This window comes from Sorex fumeus, unplaced genomic scaffold (genome assembly GCF_029834395.1).
Source record: "Sorex fumeus unplaced genomic scaffold, SorFum_2.1 ptg000006l, whole genome shotgun sequence".
Lineage (NCBI taxonomy): Eukaryota > Metazoa > Chordata > Mammalia > Eulipotyphla > Soricidae > Sorex > Sorex fumeus.
The window spans coordinates 42,710,386-42,733,140 of NW_026606063.1; the positions used below are offsets into that span (position 1 = coordinate 42,710,386).

Here is a 22,755-nt window from a genome sequence, read left to right on the forward strand (position 1 = left end):
TTTAAAATTATTTATTTATTTATTTATTTACTTTTTGTGTCACACCTGGCAATGCACAGGGGTTACTCCTGGCTCTTCACTCAGGAATTACTCCAGTAATTACTTCAGTACTTACTCCAGTAATCCCGGTGCTCAGGGGATCTTATGGGATACTGGGAATCTAACCCGGGTCAGCTGTGTGCAAGGACAACGCTCTATCCACTGTGCTATCGCTCCAGCCCCTCAAAATGAAATTTTATATCAATGATTTAACTATTCAAAAGAAAACAAAGCTACCATCAAGGCAGACATAATGAATCCACACTCTACTTAAAGAATAGTTGGTATTCAGGAATCTCCAGTCCTATCTAATCAGTGAATATATATACAATATATAGCACAGAGTGATAGATTAATAGGGCATACCCCACTTTACTGTGCTTTGTAGATACTGCATTTTCTCTTCTTTTTTTCTAAATGAAACTTGTGGCACTCACTCTTTCAGTAAGTTTATCAGCATCATATTTCAACATTATATGCTCACATTGTGCCTCTGTCACATTTAAACTAAGGTTTGAGCACTGTGTTTTCAGACAATGCTATTGCACAGTTACTAAATTAGCATACTGTAAAGATAAATTTCATATGCAATAAAAAATTAAATTTGTTGCTTTTTGTGGTGGTCTGAAATGGAACCCTTAATATCTTTGAGGAATACTGTGTAGTATCAAAAAAAAAGTTCTTAATTGACTAGAAAGGTATTGATATATTGAGGATTTGAACTCTTGCATTTTCATCTGTATGTGCAAAATATCACAAACAAAATAAAAAATCAAACTAGAAACTTGAGGAAAATCATTGGAGCAAAAGATAAGGGTCATATCTTTCACAAACAAAAGTTGCTATAAGACACTGTAGCACTGTAGTACTGTCCTCCCATTGTTCATCGATTTGCTTGAGCAGGCACCAGTAATGTCTGCATTGCGAGACTTCTTGTTACTGTTTTTGGTATATCGAATACGCCACAAGGAGCTTTTCAGGTTCTGCCATGCGGGTGGGATATTCTCCATAGTTTGCCAGGCTCTCCAGAGGGACGTAGGAATCGAACTCGGGTTGGCCACATGCCAGGCAAACGTCCTACCCGCTGTGCTATTGCTCCAGCCCCAAATTTTCAATATTAATAATAATAAAAGAAATTCAAATTATGATAGGTATCATTAAAAACATAAGTTAAAAGAAAGGTCAATATATAGATTGTATAGCTGGGAAATGTGCATATCTGGTTGACACAACAGTAGAAACTTTCACAGGAGTAAAACACTACCAGGTTTGGTTCTTCAATTTCACTACTCTGAATATTTCTTAGAAAAACAAATAGCATTGTTTACAAAAATGTACAAAGATGTTTACTGCTGTCACTAATCAGAAAAACAGAAAACAATCAAAATCAAATTTAAGTTATAAGAGGTGTTTATGAACATTTACGTACCACTGTACCACTGTCCTCCCGTTGTTCATTGAGTTGCTCAAGCAGGCACCAGTAACGTCTCACAACAAATTGTGAGACTTGTTACTGTTTTTGGCATATTGAATATGTCACGGGTAGCTTGCCAGGCTTTGCTGTGCGGGCGAGATACTCTCGGTAGCTTGCCGGGCTCTCTGAGAGGGGCAGAGGAATCGAACCCGGGTCTGCCGCATGCAAGGCAAACACCCTACCCACTGTGCTATATCGCTCCAGCCCATGAACATTTACTATTAATGTTAATTTAGAATTAACATTAATGTTATGAATATATAAAACAATTTAAATAACATTCTTGATGAATGTTTATCACTTCACTTAATCACTTAACTTCCCGTTAGTCGTCGATTTGCTCGAGCGGGCGCCAGTAACGTCTCCATTTGTCCCTGTCGCGTGCTAGTGTAGCCCAATGGCATCTCTTCGCTCCGGGAACATGGAGGGCCTCAAACCGATCGTTCATGACCTTGACAAAGAAGTCTGACCATCTGGTAGGTGGGCGGCCACGCGGTCTCTTGACATCCCGTGGAATCCAATCAGTAACAGCTCTAGTCCAACGGTCGTCTTTAAATCTCATTACGTGACCAGCCCATCTGATTTTCGACACCTTGGCAAATGAGACAGCGTCCCTGATCCTTGATCGTCGACGGATGTCAGAACTCCGGATTCTTTCTCTCATTTGAGTGAAACGTGATATTCCAAGCATAGCTCTTTCTATTCTTCTTTGGGAGACCTGAATGGCGTTCTCATCTTGTTTGCGTAGGGCCCAGGTCTCTGAGGCATATGTTAATGCAGGAAGAACAGTGGAATCAAAGAGATGTGCCCGGAGCCGGAGGTTCTTCGTCCTCTTAGCTATTTCTTCGACGTTCTTGAAGGCGTTCCAAGCCGCTCTCTTCCTCCTGCGCAGCTCGGGTGCCAGGTCATTTGTCATGTTGACCTCTCGACCTAGGTACACATAGCTGTTGCATTCGGAGATGGTCGTTCCATTGAGAGCGAATGGAGCATCAGGAACAAGGCTGTTTCTCATAAACATTGTCTTCGTAAGATTCAGCTGTAGTCCTACCTTTCCACACTCACGGTCAAAGTCGGCCAGCATTTGTGCCGCTTGGCTGATGTTTGGTGTTATTAAAACAATGTCATCAGCAAAGCGGAGGTGGTGTAGTTGCCGACCATCTATCTTCACTCCCATTCCTTCCCATTCCAGTCGTCGCATGATGTTCTCGAGGGTGGCACTGAAGAGTTTTGGTGAAATGGTATCACCCTGCCGCACCCCTCTCTTGACATCAACGATCACTTCTTTGTAGAATGGTGAGATCCTGGTAGTGAATCCGCAATACAGCTCACGGAGGATCCTGATGTATTGGGCTTGAATGCCCTGATTGGCTAGGGCTTCAATGACCGCTTCCGTCTCAACAGAATCAAAGGCCTTCTTTAAATCAATGAACGTTAAGCAGAGCGGCATCTTGAACTCCCGAGAAACCTCAATGAGCTTGGTTATTGTGTGGATATGGTCAATGGTGCTGAATCCTTTGCGGAACCCTGCTTGCTCGCATGGTTGTCCTTCATCTAGTGTTCTGCCAATCCTATTCAGGATGACTCGAGTGAACAGCTTGTAGATGACAGACAATAGGCAGATCGGGCGATAGTTGCCAATGTCATGGATGTCTCCCTTCTTGAACAGTAGTACAGTCCTGCTGGTTTTCCATTGGGACGGAACCTTGCATTCAGACAGGTAGCGAGTGAAGAGCCGAGCCAGTGTATTGATGAGTACTGACGGCAGGTTCTTCAGGTGTTCAGGTCTGACCTTGTCTGGGCCGGGTGCTGTTTGCTTCTTTACTGACGAAATGGCGTGTCGGATTTCGGAAGGGAGAACGTTGGGAACGACATACCCATCCTGTGGAATTTGGTATGTCGGCAAGTGGACATGGCTATCGAAGAGATTTGAGTAGAAGTCATGGATAATCTTCTCCATTGGCGTTCTGGAGGATGTGATGGATCCATCAGGACGTCGGAGGGCAGTCATCTTGGTCTTATAGTTGGCAAAGGACAGGCGGGCGCTACGAATACTTTTCCCGGCTTCTGCCGCATCTACCAGTACTTCTGCTCTTCTCTCTTTGAGGTCTTCCTTGATCGCATCTCTGCACTGCTTTGCAAGCTCGGACGTTAGCTTGCGGTTGCCTGAGGCATGCGCCAAACCACGCTGGCGAATTAGCTCAAGAGTTTTCGAAGATAGGCGACATTTTGTGGCTATCTCTCTCTTGGCGTTCCTCGCACATTCATGGAGGTGCTGAACCAGTCGATCGTATTCCTCGTCAATGTTGTCAACAATGGCATCTTCCCATGTTGCCGCAATAGTACCAAAGAGTTCCCAGTTGGTGGTCGTTCTGGGAGTTCTCTTTTTGAACTTTGCAGCCCTTTCTCCCCGCTCTGTGAAGTAGAATTTTGCACGAAAGAGACGGTGGTCCGATCCCGTTCGAAATTTTGGGACAACAGCGACATCAGTCAGGCAAAACCGTCGATTGAATATGATGTGGTTCTTGATGAATGTTTATAGATGTGAACAAAGTTCTCCAAATACTTAATGGAAAATTATTTTCATGCAATTTGCTGTGACATGGATGGAACTAGAGGGTATCATGCTGTGTGAAGATAGTTAGAAGGAAAGGGATAGATACACAAATGATCTTTCTCATAGCTGGGATGTAAAGATACAAAATATGGGAGAAAAAATAGCCAAAGGCAACATAACTGGAAAGCTGGTATACAAAACTGAGCTTGGAGTGGGGAAGGAGTTCGAAAGGTAAGAATCTTTGGGGCGGTGGTACAGTGAAATGGATACACAGGTGGTGAGAGTGGTGTTAAATATGTGTATGCATGAAGCTACCACAAACAGTACTGTAAGTCACAGCACGTCAATAAAGATTTCTAAAAAGCGTAAAAGTACTTCTCAAAAAAGTAGAACCAACATATCTGAATTTTAAAATTGAATTTTATAGTATTAGTTATATGTAAACTATTTCTGCCTATATATAGAAAAATCGATGGACAATAGGACAGTGCTACAGTGCTATATAGAAAAAAATTGGATATACATCTATATATAATCAATGAATATTTATTGGTGATATTATAGATTTTTTTCTTTTGTACTTTTGTATCTAAAATATTTTCTATAACAACAAAGTAGATGGTACTATGTTTTTCCCCCAGATCCTTTAGCTATTCTTACTATAGCTAAACTATTCCTCTGTTCTAAACTGAAAATGAAAGTTTGAATTAGGGCGAATGCTAAATTTAGGGTAATTGATAGGGTTTGGCTTGGGCTAGGGTAAGTGTTTTTATTAGGATTAGGGTATGGGTTTGCGTTTGGGTTCAAATTAGGAATTAGGTGTGCTTGTGGTCAAAGTTAAAAATGAAATTTAGGATTGGGGTGAACGTTAAATTTAGGGTAACTGGTAGGGTTAGGCCTAGGATAGGGTTGGTATTAGAGTTTGGATTAGGATTAGAGTTAGAGGTTAGTTCTGGTTCTGGCTTGGGTTAGGGTTTCAGTTTGGCAATGACTGAAAAATAAAAATAAAATATAGGATTAGGAATAATGTTAAATTTAGATGAATTTTCAGGGAGATGCAGATCAAAACCACAATGAGATACCATCTCACACCTCAGAGACTAGCCCACATTCAAAAGAACAAAAGCAACCGATGCTGGCGTGGATGTGGCGAGAAAGGGACACTCCTTCACTGTTGGTGGGAATGTCCACTGGTTCAGCCCTTCTGGAAAACAGTATGGACGATTCTCAAAAAATTAGAAATTGAGCTCCCATTTGACCCAGCAATACCACTCCTGGGAATATATCCCAGAGAGGCAAAAATGTATAGTCGAAGTGACATCTGCACTTGTTTGTTCATTGCAGCACTCTTTACAATAGCCAAAAACTGGAAGAAACCTGAGTGCCCAAGAACAGATGACTGGTTAAAGAAACTTTGGTACATCTACACAATGGAGTACTATGTAGCTCTTAGAAAAGATGAAGTCATGAAATTTACATACAAGTGGTACAATATGGAAAGTATCATGCTAAGCGAAATGAGTCAGAAAGAGAGGGATAGACATAGAAAGATTGCATTCATCTGGGGGATATAAAGTAACAAAGTAAGAGATTAATACCCAAGAATAGCTGAGATCAGCACCAGGAGGATTACTCCATAACTTAGAGGCCAGCCGGGCATCCTAGAGGAAAGGGCAGTTCAGATAGAGAAGGGAGCACCAAATAAAGGATGTTTGGAGGATCCTCCCAGGAGGGGAGATGCATGTCGAAAGTAGACTATGGACTGAACATGTTTGCCACTCAATGCCTCTTTTGCAGACCACAACACCCAAAAGGAGAGAGAGAACACAGGGGATTGCCCTGCCACAGAGACAGGGGGGATGGGGGGATGGGGGTGGGAGGGATATTATCCATGGTGGTGGAAAATGGGCACTGGTGGAGGGATGGGTATCTGATCATTGTATAATTGAAACCAAAGCACAAAAAATTGTAAATCTACAACTTTAAAAAAAAATAAAATACAATAAAGGGAAAAAAAATTTCAAAATAAAAAAAAAATTTAGATGAATTTGTATGGTTAGGCCCAGGCTAGGATAATGATTAATATTAGCTTTAGAGTTAGAGACAGGATTAGAGTTAGGGTTTGGATTTTTGAGTTAAGGTTCAGGGTTAGGTTTGGCTGTGGTTGAAGTTGAAAGTTAAAGTTAGGATTAAGCGAATGTTGAATTTTAGGGTAATTGGTATGGTTAGGCCTAGACCTGGTTTAGGGATAGCATTAGCATGTGTTAGGTTTTTGGCTATGGTCAAAGTTGAAAATAAAACCGTTTGGGTAAATGCTCAATTTAGGGTAATTGGTAGAGTTAGTCCGAGGCTAGAGTAAGGGTTTTTATTAGTGCTAGGATAAGGAGTAATGTTAGGGTTAGAATTCATGTTAGGGTTAGGACTTATATTTAATTTTGGTTGAGTTGAAAATGAAAGTTAGCATTAGGGCAAATGTTAAATTTAGGGTGATTGGTAGTACAGGGCCTAGGCTAAGGCTTAGGGTTAGGCTTAGGGTTAGGAATAGGTAGAGGGTTAGGGTTTGAGTTAGGGTTAGGTTTGTGTTAAGTTAGGTTTGGTTCAACTATGACCAAAGTGAAAATGAAAGCTAGGATAAGATCTAATGTTGCAGGTAAGTGGAAAAAATAGAATTAAGGCAATTCCATTTATATTACCTAATAATTGCACAGTAATCAGAATCAAGCAAGAAATAGGTTTAGGAAAAAGAGGACTTTAAGAATAGCTCCTTATAGAGGCAATAGGAGAGGAAATGACAAGCTCATTTGTGCCCAGTATTTAGACTCAGTCTTCCCCATGGTCTCCCCATTCTCATCTAGAAAATACCATCTTAAGCAAGTCCCAGTTATTGTTGACCCACAGCTTAATGCCACTGCAGTGGCATTGCACAGTCTTTTTACTTCTAAGTCAGAGGGGAATTCTGTGGCTGATCAATCTAAACCAATTAATCCTTAGTATCTATGGGTTAAGGGTTGCAATCTGTTAAAGCCATTTCAGATGACAAGGAAGCATCCTCCAAACACTGGAACAGAGGATTGCTAGCATCGTTCTCCTTGGTACATAAAATGATTAGAAAAAGGTGATATATCCTCCATGCCAAATGAATCTTGTGATGAGTTGCTATATAACTAAAAGGTACAAAATATTCTTAATTCTGGGATCCTTGAACTGGGACATATGTTTTATCTTAGGGTAGAGGCAGATGTTAGCTCAGAATTCTATGTTAAGAAATGTGGACTAGCAAGGAACAAAAAAGAAGCTTGAAACTGATGCTCCTTTTTAATTGGCCTTTTCTTCTTATGTATAAAATTAAACATGGGGCCATGAATAAGGCTCAAATGATAGAGCAAATGCCTTGCACGTGTTATGCCCTGGGTTCAGTCCCCACCACCAGCACTGCTGCACAATCTCTGAGTACTGGATCCCAGGCACTACCAGGTGTGACCCTGGACCCAGGCCCAGGCAAGTGCTTCTTATGACCGAAAAATAGCTTAAATCATGATTTGTTATTAACAGTAGTAAAAAAGCATGAATAAGATTAGGTATTTTAGGATGACACTGCACTCCCATAAATAACTTAGAAATAGTAATATGTCAACAAGTGACTGGGGCCAGATAGATATAGAAGGGTAGGGCAGGCCTGGATTTAATCCCTCCCCATATGGTCCTCTGAGTCCTCCAGGAGTGACTCCTGAGTGGCATGTGAGGAGTAAGCTCTGAACACTACCAGGTGTGGCCCAAAAGAAACAAGCAAACAGTTCTTTAAAGATAAGACAGTGACAGCAATCAGTTCTTTAAGAATAAGACGTATTTCTGGCTATCACAAAGATTTTGAAGGTTGACATGACATGACAAAATTTCACGTTACATTTCTAACTTCCAAAGATAACTATGAAGATATTGAAACCTTAGGCTGCTCTGTAAACATTAATTTCTCTTAAACCTTTTCTTTGACAATTTGCAGCTTTTTTTTACTATCTTTATCTATGTCCTTTATTTTTCCTAGACTGAAAAGGAGGCATTTTCAGAATTTCAGTTTCAGACTTTTTTGGTTCCCACATCTTTTCTCTGTTCTAATCTGGATTCTAGTTCCTACCAGGATATCTTATCAACAATTCAAATTTAGCATTTAAAAATCCAAACTCATCTCTTTTTTGCTCAGTAACCAAACCTCCCCTGATTTTTCTATTCCTTCTAATGGCATCTGTACTTTGTCATCCAAATTAAAATTTGTCATCCTTTATTTTCTCTTTCCTTTCCCCCTCCATCCACTCAGTTGTATAGTCAAGTCTGCTTTGTCTTCATATCTTTCAATTCCATTCCTTTCTTCTGCCATTGTTATTTCTCATATTATCTTATGACTCTCTCTTACCATTCCTGTAACTACAAGCTACCGTCTTTTCCTTCAACTTATTAGACATATTACTTCAAGATACAACACAAGAAAAAGGGACCCTTACTCACTGCTGATAGGAATTTTGACTGGTCCAGTCTTTTTGGAGACAACATTACTCAAAAAACTAGAAATTGAGCTTCCATCTGACCCAGAAATTCCACTAAAAATATGCTTCAAAGGATTCCTATGTTCATTGTAGCACTATATGCAATAGCTAAAATGTGGTAAAAACCCGAATGTCCATGAACAGATGACTGGGTAAAGAAACTATGGTACATAAACACAATGAAATGCCACTCAGTCGTAAGAAATGATAGCCATGCAATTTGCTGCAATGTGGATAGATCTGGAGAGTATCATGTTGAATGAAAATTAATCAGATTAATTAATCACTCAGAATGATCTGTCTCATATGTGGGCTATATAGAGATTTCTTAAGGGAATATCAAATGCCCAATGGCAATAGAAACGAAGAGCAGAAGAACTGGTCTTCAGTAGGAAGCTTGGCACTGGGACAGGGGTGGGGGTGATAAGTTAGGGAAGGGAATACTAGAACAATGGGGGAGGAGAATACCTACCACAGAGGGAGGCTGGAGGGTGGGAGAGAAACTGGGAACCTTTGTGGAGGGGGGTGGAAGATAATGGCACCGGTGAAGGAACTGGTGTTGGAACAACACACACCTTACATTCAATCATAAATATCTTTGTAACTTTGTAATTCACAGTGACTCAATAAAAACAAAACAAACAAAAACAACCACAAACAACCAGCTTCTGGCTGCCAAGTTTTCTAGGAAATAATAACCCACTTATTAAGTCTTTTGCCTTTCACATGCCTGGTAAAATGTAGATGGTACTTTTGCAAAAATGTTCTCTAACTGTTATTATAAAAAAAAACTATTTTTTATAGTCTTTTTTTTTTTGCTAGGAAAAATTTTCTTTGGGAATATTAAATATGCATTTTGGATTTGCCTCTTTCAAAGGATTGCACTGTAGCACTCTCCTCTCGTTGTTCATCGATTTGCTCAAGCGGGCACCAGCATCGTCTCCGTTGTGAGACTTGTTACTGTTTTTTGGCATATTGAATGCACCATGGGGAGCTTGCCAGGCTCTGCTGTGCGGGCGGGATATTTTCGGTAGCTTGCCAGGTTCTCTAAGAGGGATAGAGGAATTGAACCTAGGTCGACTGCAGGCAAGGAAAACGTCCCACCCGCTGTGCTATCACTTCAGCCCTTCAAAGGATTAATAATAGATTACTCAACCTGCTATACGTTTATATTTTATATAGTGTACATTAAGTTGGGAGACTGTGAGGGGTGAACTCTGGGAGATTTGCACCATGGAAAGAAGTAGACTGATTCTGTGTTTCTTGCCTTAGTTAAGAGGCTCACTACTTTCACAGTGCCCACCACTTAAATTTATGATTCACAATAGATGTACGTTGAATCATTGTTCTAAATTGGCTCATATCATGACAAAATCATATGCCAATCAAATTGCTTTTAATGTTCAATCCTCAGTAACAACAATAATTTAACTTTCATGTCTGAAGGAGGGCAATAAATTTTTTAACATAGCACTTAAGACATAGCATCCTTTAATTTTGTGATGGACTAATAAAAATCTAAATAGTGCACTTTGATTTGGGACTTATAATTTTTTTGGTTAACACATTAGTTTCGAAACAACAACAAATCTAAGAAACATTAAATGATAGAAGTTAACAGTGTTGGGGCTGCAGCGATAGCACAGCAGGGAGGGTATTTGCCCTGAAAGTCGCTGACCTGGGTTGGATTTCCAGCATCCCATATGGTCCCGCAGCACTGCCAGGAGTGATTCCTGAGTGCAGAGCCAGGAGTAACCCCTGAGCGTCCCCGGGTGTGACCCAAAAAGAAAAAAAAAAGTAACAGTGTCATGTTTTCCTTGTGTGATGCAATTTATCAGGTTATCTTCTTTAATCATCCTGACACAGAAACAAAGATTTTATCTTTTTTTAAAGTGTGTATGTGTCTATACAAATTACTAACCTGCACCGGAAAAGATTCACGCCTATCATAAGAACGCGCCCCCCCAACACTCTTGTAAAATTCCTAACAGTTTTTAAAAACGCAACTACTCAAGAAAGTCACCAAAAAATTTATTAACAGTTCTCACCACTCTGAAAATAACCATCCTTTTCCCTACTCTCACACGGAAATAATCAATACATGAAAAAAAATAAGCAGTTTTTTTTTAAAGTTCTCCACGTTTTTCAGATGATCTTTAACCACATTTCTCCAGCGAGCCCCAACAGAACTCTCTCCCTTAATATTTTTCTGGGCTCCATTTTTCACCGTAATCGGGAGATTCAGAGAAATGGCAATCATTCCCAAAGTGGATGTTGCCCTATTAAAGGCAGAAGTGGGCACCATGTCTTCGAACAAAAAAAAAAAATCAAGGCTGCCTTGGAATCAAAAAGGCAGTCTTGAACAGAGCCACGCGCAGAGGCGTTTGCGGGACCGGGGAGCGGCCGTTCCCCCTCGGAGCTCCCGTGGCCAGCTCGGCTGCCCTCCGCGTCTTTCGGGAGGGCCGACACGGCCTGGCGTGCTTTGCACCGGCTGCGGGGGCGGCCACAGATGAGCTGGAGGCGCTGCGCAGTTCCGTCCGTAGGTCGGAATCGGTACCCTGAACCAACGCTACCTGTCTCGGAGCAGAAACGGAATCCCCCTAAGATTTCGAGAGTGCACGCGCGCTCGTGCGTGCGTGCGTGCGTGTGTGTGTGTGTGCGGTGCGTGTGCGGTATCCGGACAGCTCTGACCCCGTCAGGGCTGCCCCGGCGCTCCTCCTCCTCCCTCGCGAGGCTCCCCCATTCGTGGGCTCCGGTGCCCCTTCGGCCGGGGCTCGCGCACGCCTCTCGCATTTCCTCCCTCCCGGGGTAGCCCAGCATTTCCTTCCTCCCCTCCCGGCCCCACCTTCCCCCCCGCCCGCCTCCAGCCACATGACAGGAAGGGCTCCGCCACGCGACGTCACGGACGTCCGCGCCCCCGTGGTTTCCCCCCCCTCGGCCCCCCCGCCCCTGCCCCGCACGCAGGGGCGGGGGAAGGGGGGCAGGGCGGCCGGCGGCGCTGGGGCGAACGTGGTCCGCGCGCTCCGCGCTCCCCAACCAGAGCTCGCCAGAGCGCCGGCGCGGCGGCCGCCGACGGCGCGCGGGTGCCCGGATGTGCGGCGCTCGCGGAAGCCCCGCCCCCGCCGCCGGCTCCCCGCGCGCCCCCGCCCTCCGCCCCGCTGCGCTCCGCTTTCCCCTCCCTCCGCGCCCGCCCTCCCCCTTTTTCGTGCCTTGAGGTTGCGGGTCAGCGCGAGCCACTGCAGTGAGTCCGTCACGGCTCCGGCGCGAGCGCGACGCTGCAGCCCCCGAGCCGCCGGCTTCCTTTTTTATTTGCCCCCCTCCCCGCTGTCTCTCCCTCTCTGTCTCTCTCGCTCTCTCTCCCGGAGCTCTCGCGTCCGTCCCTCCCCCCTTGTCGCCGTCTCTCCTCCTGCTGCCGCTCTCTGTGTCTCTGGACCTCGACCTTAATTCTTATTTTTTTGGGGGGTTTTATTTATTTTTCCTGCCCCCTCCCCTCCCCACCTTTTCTCCCACCCTGTCGGCTCCCGTGCGCCCCGTCACCCGGCCGGCGCGGGCCCCCAGCCCGGACCCCCTCCCCCGCGGGCGTCCCGAGGGCCGCAGCCGCCCCAGCCGAGCGCCGCTGGGCCGCCGCCGCTGCCGCTTCCTGCGGGAGAGCCCGTCTGAGCGCCGACACACTTCTCCGCGCGAGCCGGCCGCCGACCGCCCAGCAAAATGGTGAGACCCTTGGCTTCCTCCCCGGGCCGACCCTCGGTGCATCCTCCCTCCCCGGGGCGGGGGCGAGCCCCGACGGCCGCGCTCGGCTCGGCTCGGCTAGGCTCTTCCTCCCCCGCCCCCACCTCTCCCGTCACCCCCACCTCCAGCTTGCACCCCCCTCCCCCCGCGCCCCCCACCCGCCGTTGGAAAATTCGAGCGACCCGGACCCCGGTTGGGTGGCGCGCGCGCGCGCGGCGGGTCGGGGAGAACCGCAGGCGGCGGGCGGGCGGGGGCGGCGGAGCGGCTGCTTGACAGGACGGCGCGGCCCGCCCGCCCCCGGGCCTCGGCGGGGCGCTGCTCCTCCACCCCCGCCGGGATCCCGCCTGTGCCGCCGCCGCCGCCGCGGACCCCCAACCCCCCTCCCCGCGCGGGGTCCGGGCGGGCTGCTCTCCCGGACCCTCCTCCACGTGCACGCCCGCCCCGCTCCCCCTTCCCCACCCCTCCACCCTCCCGCGCAGCCCCCAGACTCGTTCTCAAGTTGGGAGGCTCTGCCGAACGCCCGGTGGCAGCACCGCCCTCGGTGGCCGCCGGCGCTTTATATAAGCCCCGCTGTCTCCCCCGAGCTGCTCCTGCCTCGCACTCCCACTCCATTTTTCGAGCTCCGAGGCTTTGGCAGCCATCCTGCCGCTTTGCTTTCCCCGTCTACCCCCGCGAGTGTCGACGCCGCTGCCGCTTGCACCCGGGCGGCGTGTTGCTGCCGCTGTGTGTGTGCGTGTGTGCGTGTGTGTGTGTGTGTGTGTGTGTGTGTGTGTTGCGTGTGTGTTGCGCGCGCGCGCGCTCTGGGCACCGGCGGGGAAGGTCCGGGGTTGGCCCTTCCTGGAATCCGGCCACCTGGGTCTGGGACCGTGGCGGATCTTTCCTTCTTATTACGTGCTGCTTTAGCAGCCAAGGGGTGTTTTGATTTGTCACCTTCCCAAGTCTTTTCTCTCGTTTTTTTTTTTTTAAAAAATTTTTCCCCCTTTCTTTTTTTCTTTTTGGAATCATGGCGATTTAAATGTGCCTTTCCCTTACCCTCGCCTTAATCCCTAGGTGGGAGCCACTGCTGTAGTGTTTCGGTCCGACGCTAGGGGTGTGTCTCCTGCCTCTTGTCACCGTGGCCAAGAAATCAACGGCGCCCTTTCAGCCTGTTACCTTACCGGTTCGCCGGTGTAGTTTTTCTCTCGGTCCTCGGGGATTTGTGTCCATAGTCGAAAACGGACCCAGGACTCTTCCCCGAGAACCAGATATCGGAGCATGTGACTTTAGTTATCGCCTTAAAAAAAAAGTGTCTTTGAACAGCTGTCACAAGCTTTTTTAGACTGATGGACTTGGAGTGATTTCTCTGGACCTTTTAGATTGAATTTTACTGAGTGTATGCCGCACTTAAGTGTTTCAAAATGTAGCAGTGGTGGATGAGGGATGAGAAACATTGTGTCGCTGGCGAGTTGGTTTGATTGAGAGAGGAGTGAGGGCTGCCAGATCCTAAGTGAAAGTTGGATTTTTGGTTTTGTCTGTTTTGGGACTCCTGGTCGAGTGCAGTTACCAGTGTACCTGAAAGCCAGATTAGGAGCAGTCTTCATACATGACTAGTCATATTGCTTCATAGAGCTTTTTCCCCAAGCTGGAGGCAGCCCAGAAAGACAGCTTTGTCCTCCCGGAGTCCCCAAACGGGAGCTTTTCCAGACATTACAGAAAACAACTTAAAGTCATCCATACTAATCATTTTGTTGGCATAGTCTGTTGAAGTTATGAATCGTGCTTTGGTGCTTTCATAGTTTCCTGATGCATGTAGCATACTTGAAGGTCGGGATCCTGAATGTCTTTGCCCGTCACAGTGAATATCTTTACACCTGTATTTATCGGCGATATGTTCTGAGGAACAATGAGCTAGCCTTTTGTTCTTTGTATGTTATGTAAGAGAATGGTATGGTTTCTGAGTACTGTCCTCCCCTCTCCCCAGATGTACAGCCCCCTCTTTTTTTGGGCAACAGCTTAATTTAGGAAATCCTCACTTAGCTCTTGAAGTTTATTTTCCTACTACTCAAAAACATTATCTTCCAAAAACTTTTTGAGATTTGTTAAACAGTACTGTTCCAGGTGATATATATTTTTTTTTCTCAGTTTCTTTTTCAGTATTACCTGATTCACTGTGGGCTCTTTTTCCTACCATCTTCTTAAAACTATTTCAGGACCGATATAATTTGTTGTGACAGAAACTACCCAACTTGAGGATTATTTTGGTCTGCTGAGCTTTAAGCTCCAGTTTGAAAGTATCAAGAACGTACCCATAGCTCTATCCTGCCATATAGGATTTTGATGAACTCAAATAATTAGGTTTTGGATGATTGGTCATGTTTATTTTTAGCTAGTTGAGTTAAAAATTCTGAATAATTTTCTTTGGAAGTGAAATAACTCACAACACAGTTTTGTTAACAGGCTTTCAAATTACGACCATCACTGATCAAGTAAGGGGGGGAGTAAAAAAGTCTTTTAAGATTGCCTCAAACACATCAAGAATTTTTGACAGGTTATTTCAGTGGTAACCTTTTTAAGTTTCCTTGGAGTAGGATATAGCTCGTTGGTAGGGGAAAAACGTTTTCTTTTTTTCCTATAATTATTTTTCCTTTTCGATAATTTTTTGGCTGACACTCCCAACTGTGCGTACGGATCACTCTTGGCAGGGCTTTTGGGACCTGTATATGCTGGGAGTGGGGTATAGAACTGGGGTCACCATGCATGTTATACTATAGATTTTTTCTTGAAAATTTTATTTTTCCCTTATTTTCACCTATATTTGAGGTTTAATGATTGAGCCTCCAGGTGGGATGAAGATTATGCATATGGATACAAAAATCAGAACTCAGTTCCTCGGATCCTCCCATCCATGTCCCAGATTATCAGTGATAAACTTTTAAAGTTAAATTAAATATCTTCATAATTTTTGCTCAGGAGGCATGTGTAGGTTAGAGAGAATGCTTTAATGTTACTGACATTGAAAGGAATGGAAAGGAATAAATAAAAGAATATTTAGGTCTCCTTAAAAAGTCTTGAGTAGTATTTAATAAATTTAGTAGTGACGTTTTTAGAAATGCATTTAACTTGAAAATGTATTTAACTCAAATAGTTTTTACTATATTTCTGCTATAATGTAAACCCATAACCAAGTTTTAAAAATCTTTATAGATAATAACTGATTTGGTTGTGGCTGAATATATGAATATAGCACCTAAGTAGCCATCTTAAGTTCTGTTTCTTGGGGTAATCAAATTTCATAAATGACTTTTTTATGTCTTTGTGTTTTTAGTAAAGTAGTGTGCTTGGTTTGGGGGGTGGCGCTTGTTTTTTGTTTCTGAGTCACACCTGATGATGCTCAGAGATTACTCTTGGTTTTGAACTCAGGAATTAACCCCTGGCAGTTCTTGGGGGACCATATGGGATGCATGGGGATCAAACCCAAGTGGGCTTCCTACAAAGCAAGTGTTCTGCCTGCAGTAGTATTTCTCCAGCCCATGTAAAAAATAGTTTTATTTAGAGAAATATACTTAGAGAAATATTGAGAGATTGATTGAAAGAACATGGACTTCTAAAGAGGAGGGATGTCTCTGTCTGTTTTTAAATCTTATTAAAATTAGTCCCATTAAATGTAATAGATTTTGAAATGCATTTGTTGGTGTTTATATTAACTGCACTTAAAAGTTGCATGTGGGGCTGGAGAGAGAGCACAGCGGGTAGGGCGTTTGCCTTGCGTGCGGCCAACCCGGGTTCTATTCCCAGCATCCCATATGGTCCCTTGAGCACTGCCAGGGGTGGCTCCTGAGTGCAGAGCCAGGAGTAAACCCCTGTGCATTGCCGGGTGTGACCTAAAAAGCAAAAAAAAAAAAAAAAAAAAAAGTTGCATGTAAGTTATATATAAACACTGATATTTTAGTGTTGGGGGAGACTACTTAGAAAAAAAATTCAAGTCTATTTTACCAGTAGCAGAAATAAAATTTATATCAGCTATTAGAATGAACTTTGCTCATCTTGTCTCTTAGTGGATGAGAATATTTACAAGGCCCAGAGAACTAGGTAGAGGCTAAGTCAATCAGCAATGAAAAGGACAGACAAATGTGGGAGGATCAGGCATCTGTCAAAGGTAGTAAAGCAAGCAGAAGTACAAGGCAGTATAAGGAAGTCAGCTTGGGCCAAGAGGATTAAGCAAGTCAGACTCTGCACCCAGTCTGTGCAAGCAATTGGGTTTCACTTACATCAACAGATAGCTTGTAGAGGATATTTTGTCTGATTTTCACCAGTTACAATGCTCTGTTAGGAAGGATGTTAAAATGATAAGGAGAGTCTCCTGCCTTTGTTTAAATAGCAGACATGTTAGTAAGTGTGGAAACATTAGCAGGCTCAATCATGTGAACAATATGCACAAATACTTGTAGAAATTGAGCAGAGAGCGAGATCAGTTTCATCTGGGGTTAGGGAAAGTTTTAGAAGGAGGTGACAATTGATCCAAGTCTAAAATAAATAATTCGGATTGCAGTAGGCAAATTGGAGGCAGCTAGGAAAAGGCTATTTGAATTCTGGAGATAGACACAACATACATTTGGGCCACTGATAACTTAGAATATAGTTCCTGTACCAACGGCATTGGCATCATCTTCAAAATTTGTTAAGACTCACCCTAGACCAACTCAATTTAAAACTCTGAAGATGGCACCAGGCAGTCCAGGTAATTATGATATATTCTATTTTAGGAAGGAATGTCTTAAATTTAATTAAACATCTGTTATTGTACCCAGGACCGATTGTACAAACATAAGCATAACTGTAATTTCCAAGAATCATAATCAAGTGGGATAAACAATGCAATTATGATACTTGTTGTTAACAAATTAAACATTGTGGTTTATCAAAAGCACATGGCAGGGAAGAGGCTTAATCCAAAAGTGGGGTGGGGGGTGTACATTAGGAAAGGGAAATGATTATCATTCGAAGAAAGCTTCCTGGAAGAGATGGTGCCTGAGCTGAATCTAAAAGGATGAATATTTAGCCAATGGGAAAGGCACATTGGAAAGAAAATTTTGTTTAAAGTTATAGTGACGTGACTAACACTGGCTTAAAAGTTTAGGATGCAAAAGCAGGAGGGCAGGATCATTGAAAGCAGCACTATCATGTGAAGAAGTGAACACTTTCACAGCCAGTGAAAAGTTAGTTTTTAAGTAGGAAAATGATTTTGGCTTATTTATTGTTAGAGAGATCAATCTGGTGGCCCTATGGATAATAAAAGAAATTGGTGAATCAACATAGGGAACAATTTAGAAATTGCTATTGTAATTTGTGTAATGAATATGGACCTGAAAAAAAAAAACAAAAACAAAACACTGTCCTCCCATTGTTTATCGATTTGCTCGAGCGGGCCCAGTAACATCTCCATTTTGAGACTTGTTGTTACTGTGTTTGGCATAACGAATACGTCATGGGTAGCTTGCCAGGCTTTGCTGCGCGGGCGAGATACTCGGTAGCTTGCTGGGCTCTCCGAGAGGAGCAGAGGAATCGAACCTGGCTCGGCCAGGCTGGCTGTGCACAAGGCAAACGCCCTACTGCTGTGCTATCGCTCCAGCCCAATATGGACCTGAAAATTGTTTTTATAATACAGATGTAAAGGAGAACTGACCAGTATGAGACACATTTATGAAGGAGGAGTTAGAACTTGTTGGTCACTGGGTTGTAGGGAAGAAAGGGGTGATTGCTGCCAGGTTTCTGATGTGGGTGATTGGGTAAGTCGTATTGCCATCTTTTTAGCAAATCTTTTTTTTGAGTACTTGTGTAAGATTTGGCTCCAGGAATTTATGGTAAACATATTTGTCCTCAAGAAACTTGTATTTGCTTGGATGGTGTTGTTTTCATCACCAGACTTATCATTTGGATAATTATTAGAGTGGTATGCCAAAGGATTCTAAGATCAATAGTCTGTGAGATATTAACATTTTATTACATAGATATCATAGCCTTGGAGATTGCAGAAGGAATTTGATAACCCTGAGGTGGGAACAGAATTTTTTGGAGGGGTGGAGGGCGTACCCAGCAGTGTTTGAGGCTGCTTCTGGCTTTATGTTTAGGACTTACTCCTGACAGTGTTTAGGGACCATTATGCAGTATTGGGGATCAAACCCAGGTAGGACACTTGCAAGGCAAGCGCCCTATCCACTGTTCTATGTATGAGACAACGTATATTTGAACAGTGATTCCTAAAATGTGGGTGCTGAATTAAGCACATCAGCATCGTCTGATACTTTATTAGAATTGTCATTCTCTACATAGGGGATGGGAGAGAGGTGCTAGTGAGATCAGGGTAAGGTGCTCGTCTTGTACACAGGGGACTCTGGTTTGATCCCTGACACCACATAGGATCCTTTGAGCACAGGTTTGGCTCAATTCTCTTGCACCCTCCCTTCCCCCGCTCCCCTGCAAAAAAGAAAAAAAAGGAAAAAGAAAGAAGAAAAAGAGATGGGAGACAGATTTGGGAAAGTGATCATGATTTCTGTTTTGCACATGGTATATTTGAAGTAGTCAAGGGGTATCTAAGTGGACATGTAAGATAGATAAGTTGCTATCATTTTGTCTGAAGCTCAGAAGAGAAATCTGGGTTTGAATGAAAGGTTTGATTATTCTGTGTTTGCATTTGGTAATAATTAAACCCATGAAAAAAGATGAAATTCTACAAAGAATAAAATGAGAGAAGGAAAAATGAGAAGAGTGAAAACTCTGAATAACATTGCATTTAAGAGGCATGCAGAGGATGAGGAACTTACATGAGGTTGTCTGAGGATAGCCAGATAGTTGGAAAATTAGCATAGCAATGTTAGATTTGAAGGAGTCAGCAGTGTCTAGATATTGCAGAGATCAGGAAAGGGAAGGACTTAAAAGTATCTTTGGGAGAGTCAGGAGAATTTTGGTGACTAGGCCAATATTACAAAAAACAAAACAGTAAATAACTCCACCATTTGTAATGCTGGTAAGAAAAGACAGGACACAGAGAGTTGAAGAATAAATGGTGACCACCAATGGGTGGCAGTGTTCAGTAGAAACTTTAAAGAAAAGATGAAAATTAGAGGTTAGATTTGAGGAAGGATTTATTTGGGAGGTGAAGGAAACAAACTAGCAAAGAAGTAATTAAAGCATTTGAGGGCTCTCAAGGAGTAGAAGGGAAAGTGACTCTAGGAGGATAGATATTTTGTCTTTCTGCTAACCAGAGAAAAGGTGAAAAAGATGAAAACTATGAAAGAAGTCACTTGAAAGTTAAAAGCTGCATGGAACTAAGTTGTATGTTTAGTTGCAAAAAGTCTTTAACCAAATGGTTATTTGACCTCAACTTGGTTCCATTGAGATAATTGCTTGGTTAATCTGGACAGAAGATGTTGGTTCATTTGAAAGGATTAGAAATTTTAGGTGGGACTACTGCTTTGCAGTGGCAAAGGTATGAAATTTTAAAGATTTGGAAGTGAAAGAGATGGAGATACTTTATCTGTTTGCTTGTTTTGGGCCACGCCCGGTGATGCCCAGGGGTTACTCCTGGCTTTGTACTCAGGAATTACTCTGGTGGTGCTCTGGTACTACATGAGGTTGTGGGGAAATGAACCCAGTCGGCCATGTGCAAGGCAACTGCCCTACCCAGTGTACTGTTGGCTCAGGCCCCTAAGTTCAGTAATTTATAGCTGGGCTAAGTTTTCAGTATTGAAGATGTGTATATTCTCTAGAATTAGGAGAAGCCAGGAGAGGGAGCTGTAAGACAAAGGATGATGATGGAATGAGACTGAGGCGATAGAATGATAAAAGGAAAAGGAGGGACACCAGTAGAGAAGGGCAAAAAATCAAGGTGAGGAAAGTAGGCCTTGACAATAGATAAGTTTTAGTAAAGGACTTGTATGAGCTGCTCACTTCATTTCAGCAACTTGAGATACTTTGGAGGCAAGCTAGTTTGAGGCAAGAACTTTTGAGTGGTTTGAGGATGAGTAAGTAGTATTAACAAGGATCTTAATATCAATTTGAGGGGATTTTATAGGTAATTAACAGGGTAGTAAGAAAAATCTAATGGCAGATAAACTCCGAGAGGACAACAATAGGTTGGTAGGGTCAGTGAACTAGAAAATTAGAAAGCGAAACTAAGAAAGAAACAAGAGTGTTTTTTGGTGGGGGGATGGGAGTGATGTCACACCCGTGGGTGCTCAGGGTCTACTCCTACCTTTATGCTTTGCAGCTTCAAGGATATAATAGTCTTACCTTGACATTGGATCAAATTATAGGTCTATCGTTTACAATTAAATAAATCCCATATTTTTAAGTTCAGGTTTATGTAAGAATTTATATAGTGTAGTTATAGTTTGATATTCTTAATTTTTTTTAAAGATCTAAAAACATTTAAAAATTTAAAAATGATGTTGATACTCATTTGCTTAATGATTCAAACTGTACCTAAAGTTATAAGATGCAGATTTAATCTTTCCTCACCATCCCTTCCTCTCTGTTAATCCCTGTTAAATTACATTTAAAACTCCCTTTTGAGGTTTTTGTATACTTCTCAAAAAACCCTATGCAGTTCGGAGAGCCCGGCAAGCTACCGAGAGTATTCAATATGCCAGACACAGTAACAACAAAGTCTCCAATGGAGACGTTACTGAGCCCGCTCGAGCAAATCGACGATCAACGGGAGGGCCTTTACTTTACTTTACTTTTAATATTGTAAAGATCAAACATTTTAATATTACATACTCATCAGTTTTATAATTAAATTTGTTAATGTCAATATACAGTAAAAGTAATTCAGGATAATTTTTCTTTAAAAAAAGTTTTAGTTGGGCTAGAGTGATAGCACAGCAGGTAGGGTGTTTGCCTTGCACGCAGTTGACCCAGGTTTGATTCCCAGCATCCCATATGGTCCCCCAAGCATAGCCGGGAGTAATTGCTGAGTGCATGAACTAGGAGTAACCCATGTGCACCGCCAGGTATGACCCAAAAACAAAAAAAATTTTTTTTTAGTTAAAAAATTTCTGTTGCAGGGCACTGGGTACTCGATTGTTGTATGACTAAAATATAATCTTGAAAGTTTGTAAGTCTGTAAAAAAAAATTCTATTGTAGTTTAGGAAACTCTGTTATAGTGGTGATAACACTTGTAGTATTCTTTTTTGTTTGTTTTGTTTTGTTTGGGGGTCACACCTAGAGATGTTCAGGGCTTCATCTTGATTCAGTGTTCAGGGATCCTTTCCTACGGTGCTCTGGGAACCTTGTGAAGTGCCAGGTGTTGAACCAGGTGCAAGGCAGATGCCTTTACTGTCTCTCTGATGCCACACTTAGGGTTTTGATGTCCAAAGAACTGCATTTTCACCACCGCCACTGTACCCAAGACTCTCTACCACTGTTGTTTTAAAAATGATATTTGCACTGCTGCTACACCAGCATAATTTTTCTAATTGGTTAGCAATTTTGTGATGAATAGGGTCAGTACTTTTAGGCATAATATTTTACTAGAACATTTTATTAACTATGTAGAAACAATTTCTTGAATTAAAAAAGAAAAACTCAAAATGTAATGGATGGACGAATAGTATTTCAAATCTGGCAAATGAAAATTTCTAACTTATTTGTAACCATCTTTCATATAAATCACTTTTTAAATAGTTCACATCTGTTTTCTCCCTTTCTGAATTATCTCCTTGAATTTCCATACTTCTTTTGTGGTCATGAGTTGGCACTGTAATTGTAGCTAATGGATAGATCTGGCATAGGAATACATTTCTGGAATTTTTCTATTAAATATTTCTGAGTTAAGTCTTTGATCAAATTAGTCATAAAATTATTTAAGTATTTGCAGTTTTCATGGGAAATCCTTTAAAATTAAGCTCTGATAATTTAAAAGGTTATAGGTTCTTGCAAGTTCCTTCCCTAGAAAGGATTTGTGTGGGGACTAGAGAGGCCGTACATAGGCAGAGTGCTTGTCTTGCTTATAGCTCTCTGGGTTCAATCCCAGCATCCCATCTGGTCTCCCAAGCACTGCCAGGAGTGATCCCTGAGTGAAGAGCCACAAGTCAGTCCTTAGCACAGCTGTTGTGATCCAAAAAAACCAAAACACCAAACAAAACAAAATAAAAATGGATTTTTGTCAGTCTTTTCTACCTGTATCATAAGGAAATCCACAGATAGTCCTGTAGCACAAATCAACATTTCTGGAATGAGATGTTACTTAGATATTTTTGTTAGCATTATTAGATTCATATACATTCTAGCCTAATCTTTTTGTCTTTTGTAAACAAAAGATTTTTTTTTTTGCTTTTCTTTTTTTTAACCCCAGCGATGCTCAGGGGTTATTCCTGGTTCTCTGCACTCAGGAATTACTCCTGACAGTGCTCGGGGGACCACATGGGATGCTGGGATTCGA

General features: G+C 42.8%; 1 protein-coding gene across 1 annotated transcript in view; it reads left to right on the plus strand.

Annotated features, from left to right (window-relative positions):
- Window positions 1–12,204: 12,204 nt before the first annotated feature.
- Window positions 12,205–22,755, plus strand: part of PPP3R1 (protein phosphatase 3 regulatory subunit B, alpha) — a 68,266-nt gene continuing 57,715 nt past the window's right edge. Inside the window, exon 1 of the mRNA XM_056128647.1 lies at window positions 12,205–12,316. Within this exon, the coding sequence (XP_055984622.1) occupies window positions 12,314–12,316 (3 nt within the window). The 5' untranslated portion in view covers window positions 12,205–12,313. The remainder of the gene's footprint in view (window positions 12,317–22,755) is intronic.